We start from the raw sequence: 18,261 nt of genomic DNA on the forward strand, positions 1-18,261 counted from the left end.
TGACATAATGCCATTGCAAACAAATAGATGGACAAAGCCAAAAAGCCATTCGAAACAAACAGACAGAATAAAGCAGAACATACAGAATTCTATAATGATGCCAAGTCTCGCCTCGGTTCCATTGTCGAATTCGAATATTATATACAGGATTTCTCGGTATTGCGCTTTTTATGGTTTGCTTTCATATATTTTTTGAAACTATGGGAAAGAGGTATGTGGTTTTGCGTTGGTGGTTCAGGTTAGATTTTTGTCAGACTATATTAATTCATTTCTTGATAATATTATAGAATAATATAATGATGCTGTGTGGTTCCATCTGAGTGGTTATCCATCCTGCATTTAGAAAAAGACAACATAGATAAAAGTAGGTGGACTCATCTTTAAGTAACCCGTTTGTATATGTAGATTATCACTGTCTTATTACATGAAGTTTAATATGAGCACATTCAATGAATGTTTGATCATAGTACATGCTCTGACCATATCACATGGCCACTCTGAAACTATTTCCTCTTATCCCCAGAGTTTTTCCAAGGTGTAAAGTATAGAAATGCAGGAGATATCAATTTCAAGTCGTATACATTGTGCATTGTGCATTGAGCAGCAATGTCAATAAGCTGTACACATTTTCAATCGTTTATTTATTTACAGTGGCAGCACCATTCTAATAACTTCACGTTTTTATGAAACCGACCTGCTGTGGCTGTCACGGTGAGGGTAACTTTGGTTTTGGTCCTGAAGCTGTGGTGCTACGTGTAAAAGAGCAAGATTACGTATTGCTGAAGATTCCTCTAAGCACGATTTCTTTGGTTGAGATCACCATGGATTTGCGCTGAAAAATGCGAGCGCGCCAACCAGAGGAGCATTGATGTACGTAGTAGGTTCCGACTCTCGAAAATTTGGTCGATAATCGGGAAACTGGTCGTACTCATCTGGGCCTCCCACGACTGCTCCAATGAGAAGATTAGGGTTTGGATCATTGCTGTTGTAATAATAAGATCCATTTTTGCAGGCAATGAAGTCAGGATGATCGACCACAGAAGGCAGAGATGAGGCTCTGTGATGAATCCGTTGGGGAAAGCTGGAGCCATATCCCACCATGTATGATAAATTCAGAGGATTATTTCCCAGTATGTAATCCACCTGCAGTTCCATCCACCGTTGTATACACCCATGTTATATAAATTTATAAAAATTTTGATGTTTTCAGTTAATAACCCTTCTTTATAATCTTTCCAAAATATTTCCAAAATCTACGATTTAAACATTAACATAAATACAAATACAAAACTTGAACCTACCTGTTGTTTTGCAACGGCCCGAAGTCGTTCCGGAGTTGCCTCAATGTTTCCACACCACACCGCGTTAGAGGCTTCGCTGAGGTACTTGGCATACGCTAAAGCCAAAAACGATATGGACGTCACGCTCTGCATATTACTGGCATTAGATTTGTATATCAGTCCACCTGTAATAACATTTGCACTCACTTCAATTAGCTTTTACCTACACCCTCCACCGCCATTATTAGTACAGTCACATGTGCTGCCTGGATTCACTCTCTTACCGCCAACCAACAGACTACAACCAAAAGAAATATAGAAAAGATCAATCTAGGGAGACCTGGCGTGTATTGAAAATGTGGTGGATATGATGTTTCAGGCAAAAGGGAGCAAATGAAACCGTCCGCGTGTCCCTTGAATGATTCTAGCAATAAATTCCCCGTCAAATACTCCTGCAGAAACAAATATACGAGTCAGTATATACAGCATTCTAAATCAAATTTATTTCAAACAATAAAGATCAAAATTTCAAAAAAAACATGGATTAATAGGAATCACCAATTAAAATTGTAAACTCTCCACTATTAAAATGCTCAAAATTTTAATAAAAACCAATTTTAAACCATAAAAATCAAATTTGTTCATAAAAAAAACATATAATGTTTAAACAACGCAGGAGAACGTACTGATTACCATGGAGAGGAGGACATTGATGCCGGCATGTTTATTGTCCCATCCAAATTCATCGAAATCATCATCAGCACCGAGTGTTTTGCCATTGCCATCAATGTACTGCAGATAGGACTCGCTGGCAGATGCTTTGTGCAACCATACAGCAGCCCACAGCAATTCATCCTGAAATCCACATTACAAACAAAATGAAGATCTAGTTTTGGTTCTTGCGCAAAACTCCTCTGGCCGGAGGAAACTAAATCATGGCCAAGAAAACTTACTTGGTATCCATCAAAGTCGCAGTAAAATGGACAAGCTCCCGACTTGATCCTCTGAGTGTCACTGTACGCTCCCCTATATGTGTCTGCAAATTCGAAGAGCTATGAAGGACAAACAGAACCCATTAGCAGGCGTGGTAAAATTCAAATAGGAATCAATGTACATCGAAATAATTCTGCAATGGTCTTTGCCTGACCTGAGTTGCAGTTTCAAGCAGGCGTTGGGAATAATCGAAGTCAGATGATTGGAAAACTATTGAGGCAGCGGCCATTGCTGCAGCAGTTTCACCAGCGACTTCAGACCCCGGATTTTCGGCGTCGATGCTGTAAACAGTACGAGATGTGTCCATGTCTTCTGGTCTCTCCCAGCAATTGTGATCACTGTTGGGATCACCCACCTTAGCAAATACAAAACGATAACTATTTATTCAGTTTGTTATAGAAATTGAGGCAGTTATGTTTAATTTTCAAGAACAATATTTTAATAGGTAGGGAAGTAGATTGGTGACTTAAAATTTAAGAGTGTTTTAAAATTTAGGAGTGGTTAAAATGTTTACTCGAAGATCCAATCCTATCTAAAAATACTTAAACATCTCACCCATCACCATTTATCAAAAACCCAAGGGCATCATCTAAAAGTATCTTAAAAGCTCACCCATCACTATTTATCCAAAACTTATGAATACTTAACCCCATTTAAAAACAACCCCCTATCACCATCTATCCAAAACCACCAAAGTTCAGGTCAACCCACCATCACCATCTATCCAAAACCACCCGACCTCAGACTATAATGTTCATTAGATCATACCTGCACGAATATTTTGCCCGGCTGAGCAGTAGCTTTTAGGAGATAATCAGTAGCCCAACGAATCGCAGATTTGGCATTTTCGAGCTCCTCGCCCATTAAATCACCGAACTCCAGCACGCTCCAGGCTAACATAGTAGTAGTAAAAGCCATGGGAAACCCAAATTTTATGTTATCCCCTGCATCATAATATCCTCCAACCAAATCAACCTGCATTTATACGAGTTATTAGTTCAAATCGATGCTTTAATGGCGAGGAATAAATACTTTCTAAAAACAATACATACATTCTGGTCGAACCCGTCTGTGAGGGCTGAATCTTTCCTCCATGTCAATCTCTGATTAGGTGGAAGAACACCAGACCGCTGCCCCTCGAAGAACAGAATGGTCTTTGAGAGGGCATCTTTATAGTCGTGATTGTTGCTGCCAGGGGAAGAATAGTCGAGCGCCCTTGCGTATTTCCTGCTCGTTGCTGCAATTTCTGTCATTGCTGAGGACACAACAAACACCAATATCCCAAACTTAATCATCTCTCTCTGCTGGGAAGACGCAGGTGGACGAGCATTAACTTGCAACGATTTTGAATATATAGAGCCTGGGGGAGTGGGACAAGATCATGAATGCCGACTCCCGAGGGGCCTTGGTCGAGTTCCCGCGAAATGGAAACTTGCGGCTGCTCATGTGCGGGTGAACCACTTTCTGAAAAAACCGCACAGATCCTTGTTCTGCCAAAATCAACTACTTTTTTTGTAACTACTTTTTTTATAACGGCCTTCTGTGGTGCCTGTGAGTGCACCAATTAATGCTATGACGAGAATTTCATGGCAGTCACGGCAGTAATCAGGTTAGCTTTTGGTTTTTCCCCCGGTGGATGGTTGATTTTACCGGTAGGTATTTTAGTTGAAATTTGAAGTTAAGTTGAGAAAATTATAATTTTAGGTTGTTGTGTGTATATATGGGTTTGAATAATGTTCTAAATTGTTTTTGTTTGGTTGTTGTTTGGTGGAGAGCTCGTTTTTTTAAGAGGTATGGGAAAATATAGGTTAATGGATTAACACACAGGTATTTAGTCGAAGTGAAAGCTTACCCATCTCTTAATGACTACTAATTAAGTAATTCTAGATGAAGTGGTTCTCCTTAAATAAGGCCACCTGCATTTTGGGATGGCCCTCAACTACTGTCCACATTATTAATTTGATAATTAAAATAAAATATGTTTTATCACAAAAAAACCTTATTGAATTTATAAAATTTTCAATTAATTTTATTTACACTTCAATATTTAATAAAAAATTGAAAATTATTACAAAAATAATTTTAAAATATTAATTATGTATAGTCAAATTACCAAAAAATCATATCATTTAATGACTATAACCATATGAGGTAGTCTAAAAATTATGCTTTTTTGCTTTGAAAGTTATAAATTCTGGTCATATTTTGAAAAAATATGGCAGGGATTTTTATAAATCTAAGTAAACGTTGTCAAAATTCATAATCTTAGGTGTTTTAGACGTTTTTGATGGTGCTGAATCTATTTCCACCATCAAAAACATGATTCAAAAACTGCATCTACAAAATTTTTCTGAAAAAATTTTACCCACATTCCGGTCACTTTTAACCGTCCATACAATTCCTCTGCCTCCATAAATCACTCCTAATTATATAATTAAATTATATATAACTCACATCATTAAATTATATATAAATCAAATCATTGAAGTCATTTTATGGCGAGAATTTCATTACCGCCAGTGTAACAATCAGGGTACTTTCTGGACTTTTTATATATAAATCAAATCATTGAAGTCATTTTATGGCGAGAATTTCATTACCGCCAGTGTAACAATCAGGTTACTTTCTGGAATTTTTCAAGGTGGATGGTTAATATATTTTGGTAGAAATTAAAGTGACATTGGAAAATTTATAATTTTAAAGTGCTGTAAATATATAATATAAAAACCAAAAAATTTCAAGAGTATTAAATTTATTTTTATATACAAAAGTAATTTAATTGTTTCAATTATTTAATGTAAATTTGAAAAAATAATAATTTTAAATTATTAAATATGTAAATCACATTATCATAAAAAGCATATCCCTGAATTACTATAATTAAGAATTATATCGCTGAATTACTATAATCAAATTGCAATAAAAATCATAGTGATGAATTATTATAACCATAAGAATCATATCATTGAATTCATTTTTTAGGAAGAGAATTTGATGACAGCCACAGCAGTAGTGATGCTACATATTTTTTTGGGGTTAAATGTCTGATCTTGTGGTTAGGTATTTTGGTTGAAATATGTGGAAAATTATAATGTGGTTAGATATTTTTGTTGAAATATGTGGAAAATTAGAATAGGTTAAGTAAATGTTTGATTTGTGGCCAGATATTTTGTTAAATATATAGAAAATTATAATTGTTATTTATATATAATTTTAAAAAAAAAAATATTTTTATTAAAAATTTAATTAAAAAATTTCAGGCTAAAATTTTAGTTTACTAATATTTTTGAAGCATTATGTACTTTCACCTTAATAATTATTAATAAAATTATCATAAAATTCACATGAGGGAACATTATCATTTCACCGAAAATCATCTTTATTGGGAATGATTCAAGCCATGTGCAACGAACTCCATGACCTCCAATCCGTTGGAGGAAGTATATGGTGATTTTAACAGTGCAGTGATGAAAAGTCGCTGTCAAATCTCGTGATTCATGTCGTAGTCAATGAGGAATGACTAGTTATCCCTTTCTCTTTCGGTCGCTTTCGAGGGAAATGGCCATGGATCTCACGGGTATGGTCCCACCGACATAATCGATTACCTTTACTCCAAGGATATTGATGAGCGGAATACAATGCTGCTCTTTTTTCCTTCGCTTTAGCTGCGAAATGCAGAGCACAATTCTATTGCTGTGGAAATGGATTTTGATACGATGTACTATTTTTCATGGTGTTGCGAAAATTGTAATTTTAAAATTAAAATTAATTGTAGTATATTTTATTTTACTAGTTTTTATTAAAATATATATATATATATATATATATATATATATTAAAATTATAGTTATGATTACGTATCCAATACGTAAGAATATAATAAAGAGTATAAAATATAAGAGCTTTTTTTAAGTGTTTAAAGTTTTAATGAAAATTATTTGCAACTTAAGTAGAAGTGGTATAAAGATACTAACTTTAGTATAAATTATTGGAAATAAAGAGACAAAGATAATGTGATAATATTAAAAATATTATTACATAAGGAAAATTATGGTGTCATAAAAAACTAAAAGATAAATAAACATTGAGATATTGTAAAGAGGTGATTAACTTTAATTTATAAATTAAAAGTATTTATATGTTTTGTATGGTGATGTTTTCCGGAGTCATTGTATTCATGTTTTTGTATAGACGTTTCCAACCAAGTTTTGTGGTTCATCATCATGATCATATGTGTGAAAAAGTCAGAGATTAATAAAAATAAAAATAAAAACTTAATAATAAAATTAATTAATTAATTTTGTGGTTCATCATCATGATCATATGTGTGAAAAAGTCAGAGATTAATAAAAATAAAAATAAAAACTTAATAATAAAATTAATTAATTAAACTAAATCTGTTTCATCAAACCTCTCGGCTCCATGCATTACCAACCCAACCGTCTCCTCTATTTATTACCCCACTAATCTGTGACTATTTCACACATTTGATCCTCACAGAGGTTGGTTCCAAACATCGATACAAAAACATGAATTCGATGACTCCGGAAGACATCACCACACAAAATGCAGATCGCAGAAGCCTCAAATCTATAATGTCTCTATGTTTTGATTAGTATAATAAAAAGGAAACTTGGGGTGTAGATTAATTAGTGATAGGGTGCACTCTTAAGGTACTATATTAAAATTTTCAACTAGCTCTATCTACTATGTGAAAGACTATGTTGGTGAGCTGGGAGGTTATAGTGGTAATGGTAAGAATCAACATGGAGTCATGATAGCACAAGTTTGCCTTAGTGGCTTATTCCACTAGTTCACCAAAAAAGAAAGGAAAGAATGAGCCTTGCTAATTTAATAAGAGTAAATTCTCATGGGTTGAAAGAATTTTTCATCATGTGACATCAAGAGGGTTAAAGATGAAAACCCCAAATTAAATCACAATTTCAAAATATTTGTTACAATACCTACCTTTTTAACCTTCTAACTCATCATAATAAGAGTAAACTCTCATGGGTTGAAATAATTTTTCATCTTGTGACATCTAGAGGGTTAAAGATGAAAACCAATTTATCTTAAAATGTGGGGCATGTACCCACATTAAACCACAATTTCAAAATATTTGTTACAATACCTACCTTTTTAACCTTCTAACTCATCACTCATGGAGCATAGAATAGACCATGATGGGGTGTACAAGTTAAGTTACTACATGATGTGAAAGTATGGGAAAAGAATGTTCATGTTAAGGGTTGGTGTACCCATGCCAAGTGTAATCCCCAAATGATTTTAACAACTTAGATGCCCCTAACTAAAGCTTTCACAAACCACAAGTTAAACTTATAATCATCTCTAAAGGATAAAAACAACTTACAAACAAAAATAATAAAATTAATTTCATACCTTTCCTAAAATTTAATAATAAAAAATTAATTTAAATAAATATTATCATCAATTTCTAACCAAATAGATCTAATTTTTTTTTCATCTTACCTAATATGAAAATTATTTATCAAAATAGATCTAATTTTCTTTTATCTTACCTAATATGAAAATTATTTATCAATAGCATAAAATGAATTATAAGAATTCTTTCTTCACAATTAATCATAAAAAATATATATAGTAAAATAAATTAATTTTATTTAAAACTATTGAAGATTTTGGAGGAAAAATGTTTTTATTATAATTTTGATGTTATTTTTGAGTGACATCAAAACTTCCAATAAATTCAGTGTTTGGTTGTGTTTTAAATATCTACTTTATTTATATATATAATTTAATATTTAATATTAAATTCAATATTTATATCTAAAACAGATATTTTTTTATTTTTATTTTTATTTTTTATTTTTTATTTTTTATTTTTTTATTTATTATTATTTTTATTTTTTTTTAATCAGGCTATTCTATTAGTAGTACAAAAAGTCAAAAATTACTTAAGTGTTACAACAGGGCCATGGCCCTGTAATTTCTGCCAAAAGATTGACAGTTTGCCCAAATTATACATACCCAAAATTGAACAGGTACAAAAATTGGATGCTGAGCATGGACATGCTGTGACAAACTAACATAACGACACATGACATTACTTAATCTAAGACTGATACACATATGAACCCTTGTAGCCGACACATAGACGGAAACCGAACACATACAGATAACAAGGTATGAAGACAGTGCGTAGCTTTCCTTTCCAGGCTGCTGAGGGCGAACTTAATGGCTGAATTAATCCTCATCTGTGGTGTATGGCTCGTCCTCCACCTTGCACTTAAATTTCTGTGAGTCATCCAAGTTCGAGCGAGGGACCACCGGGCTGGTATGGATCCTCTGTGCCGGTTCGCTTGGGCCCGCAATGGCCGCTTGAGTAGCCGGAGAGGAACTTTCCCTGGTAGGGCGTAGCATATCAATTGCGGGCACCTGCATATCAATTATGGGCACCTGCACAGTCCCTTGAGCCGGTGGAGGGTTGCCTTGAGTTGCTTCAGCTTGACCTCTGAGATTGCCACAATGCTCGACAGAAACAGATATAATGAATGTGGAGTTTGCCAGTGTGCAAGGTATTCTATACCTGACTGTGGGATGCTCTGCATGTCCGCATTCTGATATATCTCCTCTCCAAGGCGCGCTGCCACGCCCCGTTGCTCTGCCATGGAATCCATGCTGGTCAGATGTTACCTCGACAGAGGAAGAAGGAGAAATTGCGGTCCTCCGAGCTGAAGCCCGACCCCGAGAGCCTCCTCGTCGGCTGCTCATTTTGAGACGCTCCCTCTGCATTGCTGAGTTTGCCACCGAACAAGAATGTCCCTGCGCAATCCCCCACCTGACCAGAGAATGTTCCAACGCTGCAGCGGAGTGCCCAGCAGCTTCGAATGAATGCCAGAATGTGACAGAGGCTCCCGGGATATGAAGCGCCATCGCTGAGAGTTGCAGGAGGACAGTAAAGGCAGACAAGACTGGTATTAACTCCCGCTGCTAATCAACTGCATGCGCCTTTATGAAGCAGGCTGCAGGGTGCTGCGTGGCACGTCCGGGCTGACACCTGCCCATGTGATGCACCAGCTGTGGGCTGCACGGCATGGAAAATTTTAGGGGCTAATGTTCGCCCAGTGGGCTAATTTTCCATGATTTTTCCACAAAAAAGATTCGCCAATTTCCAATTTTATAAAAGACGATTCGCCCAAATTTTAGAATATAAAATTATTTTACCTTAATAATCGCCAATATTATATAGAGACTATATAAAAAATAATTATAAATTTGAATAATTTTACAAATATATCAATAAACATTTATAATTTGCATATTAGGGATTAGTGAGATTCGCCAATGTTTTAAACTTCAAGAAAATTTTCCATCCTTAAAATTTTCCTTGCTGCACGGCCTTTTAAACACCCACATCCGGGAGGGAGAGATCTTTTTGCACCAAAGAGATGCAGTCCTTTTTGAGTTGGTCATCATCTACCATGTCCAGTGAACCTGAGAAGTATGGTATTTGCTGAGATACGCCCTGGTTAGCCATTCTGTCTGCTACCTGGTTTGTTGTTCTTCTTACATGCTGGAAGGTTATGCTTTGAGGATTTTTTAGATTTTCCTCCAGTGATTCCATTCTACTAAGCAATCTCCAACTTGATGCGATCTTGACTGCGGTAGCCCCTGCCTGTAATCTTTTAGCAGCGGCTATGAGAATGAAAGAGTCTCCTTCAACCTCAAGAGGGAAGAAGTGCTTTTGTTTTGCTATGCATATCCCTTCCCAGAGTCCTTCCAGTTCTGGTGCATTGTTGGTGTCTTTACCAATTGCTCCATAGTAAATACGCAATAATGCTCCTGTGTGGCTTCTGAAGATTCCTCCAAATCCGGCAGGCCCGGGATTACCTTTGGCTGCCCCGTCAAAATTTAGCTTGTATGAGTTGGGAGCGGGTGGGGACCAGGATAACGGGGAGGTGGAGCTGATTGAGGGACGGGCGATGACCTTGGCTAAGGAGGAAAGGTCTAGATTCCATTCTTTCAATATGTTGCGCTCCTGTTGAGATTCTGGCATGTCTGTATCATACCACGTCCTGATAGCTAAGATTTCCTGGATGTTTTTTCTGAAGATAAGCCACAAAGCGTCTATTGTCCTGTAGGTATTATTGAAGATTCTGTAGTTTCGCTCCTTCCAGAGAATCCAATACAAAAAGCCTAGAATAAAACTCCACATATCTAAAACAAATATTATTATACATAAACGTTATCAATTTCTATTTACTTCATAAAAAAGACACAAGGAATTTTTATTTTTTTTTCATTTATATTTATCCCTCTATCTTATTAAGGAAGAGAATGATTGGGTTTCCTCTGTATGCAGATACCAACAAATATGTCAACACTTATATAAGATTTTTGCACATAAATTAGATATCATTAATCAAAAACTACAATTTTATTAAATTTGAAATAATAAAATAAAAATTATATAAAATATTATGAATTTCAATTTTTGAAGGTATTATGATTCATTTATTATAAAATTGAATTAAATTAAAAAATATATTTTTTATTTTAAAAATGTAATTTGAAAACTTAAAAATTGAAATAGTATCAATTTTGATTTCAAAATTGTGAACGTGGATATAAAAAAATTCAATATCTAATTACTACTATGTATATTTAGATTGAATATTTAAAAAAATTCCGGGCGTGTATATAATATAAAAATAAAAACAAATAACAACCATCATTCCCAGAATGGTACCTATCATAAATATTTAAAACAACATCACTAAAACAAAGTCTCTTTCATCAAGTTGTTCTCACTTTCAACATTATGCTTCATCTATTGGAAATTGTGTCTTAATTGTTACAAGGTCTTTCTCATTTATTATTATTTTCTCCCATTTACATCTTACCATTGGTTAGCATGTTCATATAATGTTATTAACATTAATGAACATATTTTCATCTAAACCAAATACAAATTATTTATTTAAGCAATTTTGAAAAAGTTTTATTTAATTTTGATGTTCTACTTGAATTTTCATTAACTTCTTATTTATAATCCTTAATAGTAGCCTTTGTAACCAATCACATAATCTTTATATAATCTTTATTTGGTGATTGTACTATGTGCATTTATATCTTTAGAACATCATCCTTGGGAGAAAATGGATTTCTAAATTTGTTACAAAGAAGTGCAACATAGCAATCCTCTATTCCAGTAACATTTATTGGTGATTGTACTATGTGCATTTACCTCTATGGAACATCATCCTTTAGAGAAAATGGATTTCTAAATTTGTTGCAAAGAAGTGCAATATAGCAATCCTCTATTCCGGTAACACTTCCACTCAAGTATGCTTCCATAACTTCGTATGAATACTTTATAAGCGCATTGTTTCTTATTTATCATATTGTGGATGGCCATATATTAGTTTTTGAGTGTTCACTTCTCAAACGAAGTGCTTAAAGATTTTTATATGGTATCCCAATAAATTACTTATCATGCCAATATTATTCCCCTTTTGTTAATCCCTCCCTTCCAAAATGAAATATATATTTTTAACTCTTTTTATTTCATCTATATTAGAATTTTTTTTACCTATAATTTTAACAATTGAGGCTACCTCACAGGGAGGTTCGGACTACCATCAGGAAGATAATGTTATAGATTAATAGGACGTGACCATTTTTATCATAAATTGAGGTTTTATATTGTATATTTTGTATTGTACCATGCTAATTTCCTTGCTACTATAATCAAATTTCGTTAAGGAATTACATCAAACTGTTAATGTGCCAAATCCAACAACAATTTCTTTCCTTTTGATGAATTTATACAAACATATTGCAAGCGAACAATTTGATAAACAATTTGTTTACTAAATAATGAACACCTTTAGCAAGAAAGTTTAGGAGGCAAACATCACTTTATTACTTCAATAAGAAGAGGTCTACAAAGCAACTTCAACGAATGACCAAAGCAACTTCAACCAACGACCTCAATTTGGCCCTCAGGGTTTGATATATCTTCTTTGATCGAAGAAGTTTGAACTAACAGATCGGTTGTTTCAGAAATCAACTTCTAGTAATTTTGGAAATGACAGACTCAAAGTTGAGACTTGGCTTGAGAATCCTCCAAATATACAATGTGGTATTCCAACTTTTTCCAATGCTCTAACACCTTTATTAATGGTTTGCAACCTCTAATTAAATTTAGCCCAGGTATGACAACAACTCAGGCCTATTGGTGGAGTGATTTGACCTTCAAAATGTGAAGTGTCTTGTAGCCATGAATTTGAAAAAGATTCTATGATAAAATTGTTGGAGGTTCACTTGATGACTCTGCCAACGATTCAAAAATACAAGATTAAACTTGACCCCTTGAATCTCTATTGAATTCAGCTTTATGAGGATAGTCACGACCCCTTCAAGAAATGATAGTTTATCTGCTAATCACGTCCTCTGATTTCCAATGAACTTTGTCTACTGATATAAGCTCAATCTCTTTAGGTGATTGATCTTCAATGATGGAATAATTTGTGACCTCCAACAATGATCTATTTCTTCTTCCTGTTGGCACTGATATCTAAATGGATTTGACCCACCTCAATTTTCAGAATTTGGCCTTCAAAGGTGATGTTTTTAATTTTCGCTTTAATCTCTAGAATAGGCTCCTTAATAAACCCTTGGAAAATTAACCATTATCCCTTGGAGAATTCAACTTTTATTTTTAATGGAATTCGGCCTTCCCAAATCAAGGACCTACTAGGATATTTAGGGAAAAATTTGGCCTCATGAATTCTTTTGACCCTCTACCAATAATGACGGTCCTCAGTTGCTATAGATGATGATATGCTCTGCAACAAGGAGATAATTCGGCTTTCCTTCCGATCTAGAGAAACAATGAAATTTTTGCTCTTTGGTACTAAAGATTTTACCTAAAAACCATACTTTATTAGATCAAATAAATTTCTGAGATGTCTAACTAGGGTGACGAGAAGGTGTCCACCAAAATTAGATGAAACTAGATAAGTCGCAATGGAATTCCACTGAAACTAGTGTGAGGATTTCGCTTTAAACCCTCGATGTAGGAACTTGCTTGAGCTCGAACCAAAACACAATGAGAGATTACAAGAATAGAATGATCCTAAATGGCTTCCTCTCCCCCATTTTATAAGACTTAGTTGAATCTTCTCCATCCTTCTAGGATTATTTTCTTTAAGTGACTTTTTACCCCCTTTTATTAATAATAATAATTTCAAAATTGGGCAAACTCCTTAGTAATTTCCTTCTTGCTAGCCTAAGGAAGATAGTTAGGAAAGCAGGAAGGATATTTCCATGCTCACAAAATCAGGAACATTATAGTCCTCCCCTCTTAAGATTGCTTGTCCCAAGCAATCCACCTATATTTTCGAGTCCCACATTTTAATCAAAAACCTAGATACAAGAGCCAAAATGCTTACATACCCACAACTGTTAAAACCAATGATGTTTGTGCCATTGTTAAGACCAAAAGGTCTCATGACAATCTTGCATACATTTGGAAAGTTTCCCATTTGGTTTGAACTTGCAACTTTATCTTGTTCTAGTACCATGGAGTTCATAGCAGAATGGTTTTTTGGATCCCAATAGGCATAGAGCCATTTCGCCAAGGCTTTGAAAGTATTTGTTGCATCAACACCATTAATCCAATAAACCTCTAGTGTGGCATCTCTATTCAAAATTTCACATGTTTCCTTTAATAGGTACACAACAAATCTTCTATGTACAACTGCAAACTCATGACGAATGTCCATTAATGCAAAACATTCAGAACTATTGAAATTTTTAATATCAACATGGTATTCTTGAACACTGTCAGTTTTGAAACTTTGTTGAGAGCAGTCTGAGTTCATCAATGATGAACTACAAACTATGATATTGCAGATTTTGCTAAAATCCCCAATGAAATCCAAACTGACACAACCATATTCCACATAATATGTTACGAAGTCAACAACCTTATTGCAACACCCCACCCCACATTTACCCACTTTTACAACCTTACCTAGGTAAACATGAGTTGAAAGTTACTATGCATGACCCAAAATTCAAGATCCAGTTATGGAAATGGGGTCCACTTATCAAGCCTTATTGCATCACCTAAAGACACATGATCACCCAGATGTCAAACAATTTCCACCAATGACCTTTTCTCTAAGTTGGAACCACTTTGAACCAAGCTTTACAGCCCATTTACATGCATGTAGTCTTGTTAGTGAGGCCAGAGGGTTCCAGCCACACGCATAACTCATCTTCCATGCAACTATGGTCAAAATTTTCTCTTTTTTGTGCATGCATCCATGGCCTATGTTCCAAATTTTTAGGGTTGGCCTACAGGGCAACTACCCAGATCTATCCAACACTTTCCAGAACTTTGTCAATAATAATTACAAGTTTTCATATTCTATTCTTAGGCTTAGATCTTGCCCAAACTTTCCCAACACATATGAATAATTTATACAAACACTTGGTCATATGAATAATTTATACAAACACTTGGTAAACATGGTACCTATGGGTTATGAATGTATAGTTGTTCATTGTTTCATTAGTTTCATCAAATGTTCATCAAGAAGGCTTACTACCCTCTCAAGCTAGTTGCAACAAACACTTATTAGCTCATGCATTCATATAACTATTCAATAGCTTTTCAAACCATGAGCAAGATCAATAACAAGAGCATATCATATAATAAGAAATATACCATGCATGTAACCAATATTTAATGAGAGTGAAGCCATGACAAACTAGTCATATATTCACACATTAAACCAAAAATTTTGCTCATTGATCTCAATAAAGAATAACACATACTAACATAAGCATAATGTCAACCAAATCAGGGACTTCCACATACCAAACGACCATAGATTGGGATTGAACCAAATCTTTCTTCCAGCCCAATCATCCCCATGTCATTTTCCAAGTTGTTAGCAATGTTGGATGCCACCAACATTGTAAGGGAATCTCCTTGATGTGAAGTCCCAATTAGACCTCACACTGTTTGGCGTAGGAATCCCATCCAGTCATACAGTCTAACCACAATTGGAATGATTTAAAGATGTGCCTTGGTTACCAACCAACACAAGAGAACACACACTACTTTAGGGTACCAAGAATGTGAGATTTACATCCAATGCAAGGTATACTAGGGAGACTTCCATGGTTGGTGAGGAATATGAGCCACCGGTTAGAAAATTAATAGTACTATCCTAAAGGGGGACCCGGGTATAAAGAGAAATACTTGTTGAGTACCTGCAGATTAGTCCACTTAATAAAAAACAATCATTAAAGCATAACAACATTCATTAAATAATAACCATAGCTAAGCAACGAATTAGTTCATTAACTTAGTATGTAAATAAAGCAACACATGCCATAAACATAACCATAATAGTCCAACTACATCCACAATTCATGTATGAAGGAATGTCAACTCATTAAGCTTATGATTATAAGTGTAAGATCCTAAGTACACTATTACATGAATGAAACACTGTATCCAATAATGGAACATGAAGCCACAACTTTCTTCTCCAAAGAATGATCTATCTCATATGTATTATAAGAGAAGCCAAGGAAATACCTCTAGAATCTAAAGCCTTCCAAAAGCCCTTTGCTTGAGTTATGAGGAGCTATTTATAACAATTGAAAATGACCTTTGAGCTTCCTCATGACTTTTTGACTTCTATGTCTGTTCATATTCTATACTTGACTTATTACATTTTAATTTGTGGATTTTCACATTCCACATGTGTCCCTTGGACTTCATTACATAACATTTATTACATAAAACAATTTACAAATGAGACGATGGCCTAATAAGACAAAACTGACAATGGGACAAAGACTCATCAAATGGATAAATCATTTGATTCCTCATGGATTTCACTTGTGATGTAAGTGTGCCATGCTCTAAACTCCTTTGTGATGGCTTCAACCCAAACTGGAAAGTCCCCTTTGTAGCGCATCTTCACCTCCAGTGCCTCCATCAGTATGTTCTTGGAGCTTGACTGTACATTATTCCACAACCATGAGAGCTTCATGTGCACTTTGACTATTGTAGTTGTGTTCTATAGAAGAATGTCTTTGGTAACCTCTAAGCCTTCCCATTCTGTTTCCTCCTTGATTTGTTCAATATATTCTCTGATCTCTTGGAAGATGACTTCTCTGCTTTTGATTGCTTCAAGAGATCCGATGGCAAGCATCCCATGTTTCTATGTTAGAGACTCAAACCCATTATGCAGTCAGTTATACGTAGCCATAGTATTAACCGATTGTGCTCCAAGATGCGAGTAGTTCTATAGGTGGAGTCTCAACTGAAATCTATCTATTTCTGCAGAAATCTTGTCCTTATTTTCCAAATGTTGCAAAGCATCTAGATATTTGGCAGTCCACTCCTGCATCTAGTCAACTGCTCTATTTGCTATCTTCAGGAGTTTCACCACTTTCTATGCATTCTTCTGAATTCCATTAAGAGGAGCCATGACCTGTTGTATAGATATCATCTCATCATATAGTCCACCATGGTGTCCTTCATTGGCCCTAACTATTCTTACATGGTTGACTGTCATTCTACGATGTTGAAGTTCTGTGATGACAACTGTTGATTCTCTATTACAAGATGTTATCCATGTTTCTTCACGGTAGCAAGTTGTCTTCTCAAGTATTCTCATTCGAAAAATACTTAGAGTTATCTTGTTTTGTTGAAGCGAATGAAACATTTTCTGCCATGACTGCACTCAAATTCTTTATGTTGTTGGTAGCTATCAACTTCTCTGTAGACACAAAGACTAGATTCAAAAGATCCTTTGAGAAATATCTATGCCTCTTGCACGATCATCTTCTTCTGTTGATCGAACATTATACAACATGCATCCATGACTCTATCAGTTGGTGGAGGTGTGATCCCCATCTCTCTGAATGGAATATCACTGCTTGTGAGAGGATGTTCTCTTAGAGTATTTGGTTCTTCCTCCATTTCTTAGATGGTATCTTCTTCCTCGAACTGCTCCTCTTCCAGCTCTTGAGTCAATTGTTCTTCTTCCAATATTTGTGTTTCTTCCTCCTCCTGGTACTGCCTCTACTGCTCTTCTCCTATCCTCTTCTTCTCTTCTTATTCTACTTGTTGCTTCTCCAACAACTCATCCTAGTGACTCTTCCTCTCTTCTTCTTCTGCTTCTCCCTTCTCTGCTAGGATATCTCTTGGGTTGATCCAGACTTATGCAGGAACACAACAAAATACAGAAATACCCATATACACAGAGATAAATAAAGGGAAAGGGAAATGATCCTTTTTGGTGGATTTATTGAGTTCTTTGTAATGAACATAGATTCTAAATTCTCCATTCTTTTTGGGGACAGTAACTAAGGGATATACCCATTCACTATCTAAGATCAGATAGATGAATCTTATATTTAACGATTTCTGTGATTCTTCTTTTATAATGTCTTTCAGTGCACAGTTTGTTTTCCTTTGTGGTTGGTGAATATGTTTGTGGCCTTCTTTGATGTATACATGATGAGTGCACATAGAAGGATGAAATCCCTTCATTTCTTTGTAATCCCATGTAAAGGCATCAATATTTTTCCTTAAAACAGTGACCATTTTATCCTCTTAACCAGTGAAAGAAATGGATTGATTTTCAGAGTTTTGGACAGGTTTATTTCTATGGTTTTTACATTATTTTGGTCAAAAAAAATAGTTAAGAGATATTTCCATGAACTGTGTTGAGAATATCCAAGTTTTCTTGTAGATCCATCTTTCAAGACATCAAAAGTCATGGTAGCAATGTATTTATCTTGCATAAATTTCTTAATCGTATTATCTTCATCTAACTGTCTATTGTCAATGTGGTTCCTAATGTACAAATGGGGTGGGGTGAAGATAGATAAAGGTCTTATTATTCTTCGTATTCCTCTACCCAAATATGAAAATCATGCTCAATGATAGGTTGAGAAAGGGGGATAT

At 34.9% G+C, this 18,261-nt stretch overlaps 1 protein-coding gene across 1 annotated transcript; it reads right to left on the bottom strand.

The window, feature by feature from the left end:
• Positions 1-374: 374 nt before the first annotated feature.
• Positions 375-3,779, bottom strand: LOC149239525 (endoglucanase 8-like). Its single transcript, XM_089367157.1, has 8 exons — positions 3,326-3,779; positions 3,042-3,248; positions 2,428-2,628; positions 2,234-2,332; positions 1,974-2,135; positions 1,621-1,732; positions 1,302-1,465; positions 375-1,143 (listed from the first exon to the last, which is right to left on the bottom strand). Exons 1-8 carry the CDS (start codon positions 3,566-3,568, stop codon positions 817-819), a joined length of 1,515 nt encoding a protein of 504 aa, XP_089223283.1. The 5' UTR covers positions 3,569-3,779; the 3' UTR covers positions 375-816.
• Between the last annotated feature and the right edge of the window lie 14,482 nt (positions 3,780-18,261).

This window comes from Pinus tabuliformis, chromosome 8 (assembly GCF_031772625.1).
Source record: "Pinus tabuliformis cultivar Carrire ecotype Pingquan chromosome 8, CPIR1, whole genome shotgun sequence".
NCBI lineage: Eukaryota > Viridiplantae > Streptophyta > Pinopsida > Pinales > Pinaceae > Pinus > Pinus tabuliformis.